The following is a 7,692-nucleotide window of genomic DNA, read 5'->3' as shown; positions in this document are numbered from 1 at the left end:
GAAATTAATAAGAGATTTTTTATTTCAAAAATCTAAGTGAAAAAGCTGACAGAAAGAACTGGACACAAAAAAAAAATTGTTATCATTCCAATTGAAACCAACATCTAAATATTGCGAAAAAAACGAAAGAAAGAAAGAAAGAACCATAGATATTTAAAAAATAAATAAAATGGAAAACCCACATATGTAAATATATCCAATGTTAGTTTTGTTAAATAAAACACCAACTCAAAAAACTAACAAACTCAACTAGACAAAATCAAATTTACAAAATTAAAAAACAAAAAAAACCAGTTATTAGTCCAGTAATATGATGCCTGGGTAGACAGAAACAAAAGCACACAATCGAACATCCACAGTATTATCAAGAAAAAAAAGAAACGAAATCGAAAGAAAAGAAAAGCAAGAACATAATGGAAAAGCCACACCCTCAATATTGCCAGAATAATAAAGAAAAAGAAAGAAAGAAACATATATTTCATATGGTATTGACAAGCCACACCCTCAATCTTCTCAAGCAAGAAAAAAACACACACTCCTCGAGCATGGTTCAGTCGCTTCAGTTCTGCCGTTCAGGCGTTTGGCTTAATCCGCAATAAAGTTGATCATTCTGTATTTTATAGGATTACATCTCCTGACAAGTGCATCTATTTGTTAGTCTATGTTGACGACATCATTCTCACCGGAAGTGATCAAGACAGAATTCGTCAGTTAAAACAGCATTTATTCAGTGCATTTCAAACAAAGGACCTTGGGAAGCTGCGTTACTTCTTGGGAATTGAGGTGGCGCAATCTAGACAGGGCATTTCTATTTGTCAAAGGAAGTATGCCTTGGATATCCTCGAAGAAACTGGTATGTTGGGGAGTAAACCAGTTGATACACCCATGGATCCTAATGTCAAGTTATTGCCCAGACAGGGGGAGCCGTTATCTGATCCTGGACGTTATCGGAGGCTAATTGGGAAGCTCAATTATCTTACTGTGACTAGGCCAGATATTTCTTTCGTTGTTAGTACGGCTAGTCAGTTCCTTGATTCCCCTTGTGATTCACATTGGGATGCTGCTGTGAGGATCCTCCGATACATCAAAAGAGCACCAGGAAAAGGTTTGTTGTATTCAGATAAGGGAAATACAGAAATTTGTGGTTATTCAGATGCTGATTGGGCAGGATCACCCTCAGACAGGCACTCTACTTCTGGCTATTGTGTCTTCTTTGGAGAAAACTTAATTTCGTGGAAGAGCAAGAAACAACCTGTAGTTGCTCGGTCTAGTGCAGAAGCTGAGTATCGTGCAATGGAAAATACTACCTGTGAGTTAATCTGGTTAAAGCAGTTGATTCAGGAGCTTCATCTTTGTGAACAAAAACAACCCATGACACTCATCTGTGATAATCAAGTTGCGCTACATATATCCTCTAATCCTGTCTTTCATGAGAGGGCCAAACATATAGAGATTGATTGTCACTTCATTCGAGAAAAGATTCAATCAGGAAAAATAAAGACTGTTTTCGTCAACTCCTCTGATCATCTAGCAGATGTCTTCACTAAAGCTCTTAGAGGTCCTCGAGTTCAATAAATTTGTAACAAGCTTGGTGCTCACAATATATACGCACCAGCTTGAGGGGGAGTGTTAGAATATATTAGATATGATTAGATATGATTAGATATGATTAGTCTGATTAGATATGATTAGATATGATTAGAGCCTGTAATTATTCTGATTGTATTAGGTCTGGACCTTTCATATAAGCCCATTAGAGTCTCTATATATTGTAACTCTCTGAATTAGATCAATACACAACATATTATTTTATATTCAAGTGAAACCATTTGTTAATTTCATTGCCCATAATGATTACAGCTTTGCGCTTCAATATCAAGTAATTTTCTTTTGTCTTTCCTCCCCTTAAATTAACTAGAATTGCTATAAACAATTCACATAATAGCTAAACTTCACAGAGACAACTAAACCCAAGGATTGCAAGATAGCCTATAAGAATGTACCTGCAACTGACTCTGTCTGAAGAAGTTGTGAAGTATTCATATTCCAATCACTGACCAGGATCACCTTCGCTCCGGCTTCATATAAATATTTAATTGTAAATAGTGCATTAAAAACTGATTGATTCTTCTGGTAACTCTTTTGCTTGAGCAATATGTTAGAATCAAATCTAACCATGACAACTTTTCCAAAAAGCTCCTCCCTAGGAAATTCTCTAAGATTTTGTATATGAGGTCGATCATTCAACTCTCCTCCATTGCTAACGTAAATCTAACAGCAAAACCATAATCTTTAGAGCCACAATGAAATATACAGCCAATAACACGTTCTTTCAAGTAAGATTACAACAACCATTATTTGATATACAACCAATAACATATATTCTAACTGGTTATACTATATGATATTAATGGTCTCTGATTTTATCTAATTGATATTTTACTTTAAGAATTTAAGACAAAAAGAATCACAACACTCAAACAACACATAATGGAAAACTTGATATCCAAACAACCAAAGCATATTTATTTCTACATTAGTGCCAATAACCATTAGGCACGACTTTTTTTTGAAATAGTATATTAGAAAGTATTAGAGATATAAAATCATTCTTGGGCATGCACCTAACAACCTACAGTTTTAGAACAGTTGTTCCTTCATGTGGTATCAAAACCTTTGAGACCAAGTGATTAGAACTCAGGAGTTCATTCCTAGCTCCTTTGTTCTTAATAATTAAAGTGAGTTTCAACACAAGGAATGTACTTTGTCCACACTTGGAGTCCAAACTCCAAAGGGCTTTTGCATAAGGTGTCATCTTAGATATACATCCAGCAGCTTAAGCTTTAAGGAAATTTTAAGTCCTTGACGTACTATCAAAGCTTTTATGACCTAAGGGTCAGGAGTTAGATCCATGCCACCCTTGCCCTTCATATATCAACTTAAATTTCAACACAAGGTATGATGGTGTTGCGCTTAAACTTTCAAGAGATTTGGTAAGAAAGAGGAGAAAATGCATTTGGGTGACAATAAGATTTCCTCCTAATCCTAAAAGAAAAAGATATGAAGAAACGAGGAAACTAAAGTTCTCAAAAATACAACAAAGCTGTCCAATTTCTTTAACATCAGCCACAGAAATCCTCTTGAGATACTTATGAGTAGAGCACCAAATAGAAGTCATAATGACCAGATTCAATGCATTTGCTTTCTCTATGTCTTTCACCCTCTCTCATTCTCTCTCTTTTCCTTCTTAAGTGTTATCATTTATCAGAGCAAAGAAAATTCTGGCACTTCTCTAGAAGCATACTTATTGTATTAAATTTCAAAAAATATGAAATCAAGTTCAAGCACATATTATAAGGAACTGAATTTTACAATGGTGAATTTTCAAAACATAAGATTGTAGCACAAAAGGGACATAGACAGTATAGTACCTTATGGTTAAACGAGCTAGCAACATGATCTGCAAACTCCCTATTGTCTGTCAGAAACAACATCAAACAAAACAACCTTATAAGGCTTAAGAAAAATTTAAAACTTAAAATAAATAAAAAAAGTTCCCTTAAGTAAAACAACCTTGCAGAGCCAGTGAGGCACCATTATATTTCTGAAATTTTGCAACTTTTCCATTATAGGAACATTTTTTTTTATTGAGCAATTTAGGGCAGTCAAAGAAGCAGAAATTGTTTAACAGAACTGTTCCATAGAGTAGATTCAGAAGGTGGCCCATCAATTTCTCAAGATTGAAGCTGTTAAGTTGTCAGAACAATCAACCAATGAAAGTTGAATACATAAAGAAGAGAATAATAACAGATACAAAATCATCCACCCATTTAGATAAAGAACTAACATAGACACTCTCAGTCTCTCACATAACAGTTAAATGGAAAATTAATACAGTAACATTTGTTCACACACACACAGACAGACTGACAGACATATATATATATATATATATATATAGAGAGAGAGAGAGAGAGAGAAAGAGATATATGTATATATAAAGAGAGAGAGAGAGAGAGAGAAAGAGAGATATATATATATAGAGAGAGAGAGAGACATGTATATATATAGGGGTGTGCATGGAACGGTTCATAACCGGTTTTGACAAAATCTGAACCAAACCGGTTTTAAATGGTTTGGTTTTCAAACCCAACTGGTTTTTTTTTAAAACCGGTTTTTATTTATCCAAACCGGTTTGAAACTGGTTTCAAAACCGGTTTATGGTTCATAACCGGTTTTGATTTAAAATCAATCAAAACCGGTTTTAATTCAAAATCGGTTTTAATTCAAAACCGATTATGAACCATAAACCGGTTATCAAGTTTAAAACTGGTTTTATAATAACTTCAAAACCGGTTTTTGATGAATTGTGCTATTTTTTTTGAAATAAAATAAAAGTTACCTTTATTATTTTTGTTGAAATAAAATAAAATACATTGTGCCATCATCCAATTTAAATTAGATCCAAGATAAGCTGAAGAAAAATGTTGTCATTTCCATCAACCAATTGAAAACACTCTCCAAAATACTAGTTTTTTTGCTACTGGAAACTCTTCCATGAATAGCATACTAACATGAATCGCATGCTAATATCATTTTGGTCAATTCTCCCATTTCTGTCTCATTGCAACCTTCATAGCAACCAGTGAATGTCATCATGTCCTTTTCGTATCTTAGGTGAAGCATTAAGAAATGACCTTTTTCTTTAGAATTTTCACACTCTTCTTCCCAACATGTTCTATTTGTGGAGTGAATCTCAAAGCTTTTTAATTTACACGGCACCGCAGTTTTTGAACCTCCTCAGGAATGCCATTATTGGAAATCTTGGCATCAGTTTTGGTAAAATATAGTACATGATGCTTTTTTATTTGAGGAAGAACCTGCATTATGTATACAAGAAGCACATAAAAATGTCATGTTCAAACAAGATTGCTGTTTTCATAAAATGAACCTTCAATCAGTAAGATCAGACATCAGAGAACTTACAATATGATAATCATATGACATTTTAGACCAACTAACAGGTATAATGGAATATAGGTATCTTGTATCCACCCTATTGTTCAATTCTAGAGGTAGTTCCTTCAATATTTGAATCTCATCTCTTAAAGACTGAATGAAATAATCTACATCGAATACTCCTTTACATGCATTTTATTATGCTTATGCTTGAGAGAAATAATGAATGAAACATGTTATTCCTTTATATGTTTCTAATATCAATTAGTAGTTATTATCTCTCAAGAAACAATGTGAAGATGAGGATAGTAATCATACCACAATTAATTCCATTGCAAGGGAAGAAAGTAAAGTACTCACATATAGAATATCAAAATCCCCAAAGGAACAGTAATAGTAAGTTTCATATCATATTCTAACATTATCTTGCAAGATTTTGTTGCTTCCTTTTTTGGTGCATAGATTTAGGAAATATATAGCAGCAGTACTAGTTTGTTTGAGTAAATTTGTCAAAACAGGGGAAACTTCATTAACCAAAACTAGAGTGGGAAGGGACAGACAAAATTTGCATTGAAAGATTCAAAAGTGTAACCAAACATTGCAAGCACATTAAAGAATCATGAAATAATGAACATTAGATGAAGGCATTTTATGTGGGTCTGTCTATGTGGGATGAAAGAATCACTAGTTATAAGGTCAGACCCGTAACAGTGATCTTCATCTACTACTCCTAGAAACTAGGCAGAGAAAAGTGCCCATTTCTTCTTGTTCCTTATAAAGATATGCTCAGTGAAAAGAAAAAGAAAATAAAGCTATCCTTTATTTGCTATTGTAAAAATAGCAACTAAACTTTATATCTGATGAAGCTTAAATAGAGACTCAAAAGAATTCAAGAAAATTAAAAACACCCTTCACACAGACCAAAGACCATAAATGTCAAGGACATACATAAGTCAACAAAATTTCTTTTTATGTTATTGCTTAAACTTCTTGATGCATCACCTGGATAGACATGAACATCACTTCCAGAGCAATCAAAACTATCAGAAAAAGCCTTCAACTTTATCAGTGAATGAAATACTTAAGAAGCATTAAATCTCGGAACTGAAACTGGTATATTATGTTTCCGTAAAAAACCAATTCAATGATGATTGTAAGAAAGATTCGATCATGGACCCTCATCAAACAGTAAAAGGCATGTTTCAGGAAAATTTGCCAGGAATATCAGCAAAATTAATAAGAAAACTAATCAAGCCCCAAGTTATGAACAGAGGATCCAAGACCAACAAAATCACTTAGAGACCCCATAAGATCGTAAATAACATTAGGGAGCAAAGAACATACTAAAACAAAACCAACTGAACATCAGAAAGTTAACAAAGAAAGAAGCAAGCAAGTCGTTTAAGCATTCACAAAATTTCTAATCATGTAGAGTGAAAAGAAACAGATAAATTACCCAAGTTTTGAAAGAAACCTGTGATCGGCACCACAGAAATGAGCAATTGTGATCCTATAGAGGGAGGAAAAAATCAAACTTCTTTGCAGCAAAACAAGTCGATGAATCAAAAGAAAAGAAAGAGAAAATACCTACAATAAAGTCACCGAATAAGCAAAGAAGGGTCCTTCAAAGAAAAAACCCCAATTTGGTTGGGATTGGGATGAATTTTCCCTTCAAAAATCGAAGAAGAGAACTAGAGAAGAGGGTTGAGCCTATTGCAACCAGAAAAGCGAGAAATTGGAAAATTGAAGTTAAGGGGTGTTTGGTACAAGGAATTCTAGAAAATTCCCGGGAAACTGAATTTTTATAAATTTTTAATTTTCGGATATTATCGTAAACTGAATGTAAAAATTATATTTTTGAAAATCGAGATTTTCGGATAAAAAAAAATTTCTCCTCTACCAAACACCCCCTTAGGGTTCAAAATTATACATGTTCACGACGATGCTCCCTCTCAAGTCGTCACTTGGGGGTGTTTGGTACGAGGGTTTTTACAGGATTTCGGAAACTGAAATTTTCTAAATTTTAAATTTTCGAATATTATCGTAAACTGAATGTAAAAATCATATTTTTGAAAATTGAGATTGCCGGATAAAAAAAAAATTATCCTCTACCAAACGCCCCCTTGGAGAAAATAACAACAGTGTAAGACCAAAACAAATGGATATCCATTATTGCAAGTTTTTTTTGGGTAACCAAACAGATATAAAAAATAAAAAATAAAAAATAGTTTGACATAAAATCGGTTTTTTAAATGGAAGAGAGATATTCTTACTATCAAAATTTTCTTGTTTTTTTGGAAACTGATCCTAATTACCTCTTTGAGGCGAATCAGAACCCCCCGGTATCCCCACGGGTTCGACTCTTTGAGCCGCCTATGGGACTAATCCAGAGTTCGGGTGCGAGTCCAAGGATTACGGTACTTATGCCCCTCCCCAGATGGTGTTGGTGGGATTCGAACCGAGGTCCTCTCCCACCACCCAGTCCCTATGCTACTAATTGAGCCACCACACTTAGGTACTATCAAAATTTTCTACTACCAATTCACTACCTATCTTTATTTTTATTTTTGATAAACAACTCACTACCTATCTAATCACGATTGGATCAACATTTTTTTTTTCAAAAACTTTTTAGCATTCTCTCTCTTTGATTCAATGGTGATTAGATAGGTAGTAAGTTAGTAGTAAAAAATTTTAGTAGAAAGAATATCCTCCCTCTTTTAAATGTAGTCT

The 7,692-nt window shown here is 33.8% G+C and overlaps 1 protein-coding gene and 1 long non-coding RNA gene across 3 annotated transcripts; both read right to left on the bottom strand.

Moving 5' to 3' along the window:
• Positions 1-306: 306 nt before the first annotated feature.
• On the bottom strand, positions 307-4,693 carry LOC133313642 (uncharacterized). Of its 2 annotated transcripts, XM_061515038.1 has the most exons (4): positions 4,575-4,687; positions 3,432-3,478; positions 2,004-2,271; positions 307-634 (listed from the first exon to the last, which is right to left on the bottom strand). In XM_061515038.1, exons 1-4 carry the CDS (start codon positions 4,684-4,686, stop codon positions 618-620), a joined length of 444 nt encoding a protein of 147 aa, XP_061371022.1. In that variant the 5' UTR covers position 4,687; the 3' UTR covers positions 307-617. The 2 variants fall into 2 exon arrangements, 1 of the variants encoding a protein (XP_061371022.1); XR_009751839.1 differs by lacking the exon at positions 2,004-2,271 and having other exon boundaries at positions 4,575-4,693.
• Positions 4,694-4,732: 39 nt separating this feature from the next.
• On the bottom strand, positions 4,733-6,607 carry LOC133313643 (uncharacterized). The gene is made up of 3 exons (XR_009751840.1): positions 6,547-6,607; positions 6,416-6,469; positions 4,733-4,880 (listed from the first exon to the last, which is right to left on the bottom strand). It is a non-coding gene; the product is annotated as an uncharacterized LOC133313643 (long non-coding RNA).
• Positions 6,608-7,692: the final 1,085 nt, after the last annotated feature.

Source organism: Gastrolobium bilobum, unplaced genomic scaffold (assembly GCF_033153095.1).
Source record: "Gastrolobium bilobum isolate Gb01-03AN ecotype WA unplaced genomic scaffold, APGP_CSIRO_Gbil_v1 utg181385, whole genome shotgun sequence".
NCBI classification, from domain to species: Eukaryota; Viridiplantae; Streptophyta; class Magnoliopsida; order Fabales; family Fabaceae; genus Gastrolobium; species Gastrolobium bilobum.
Note: the sequence above shows the minus strand (reverse complement) of the source record. Positions and strands in the feature narration are given on the sequence as shown.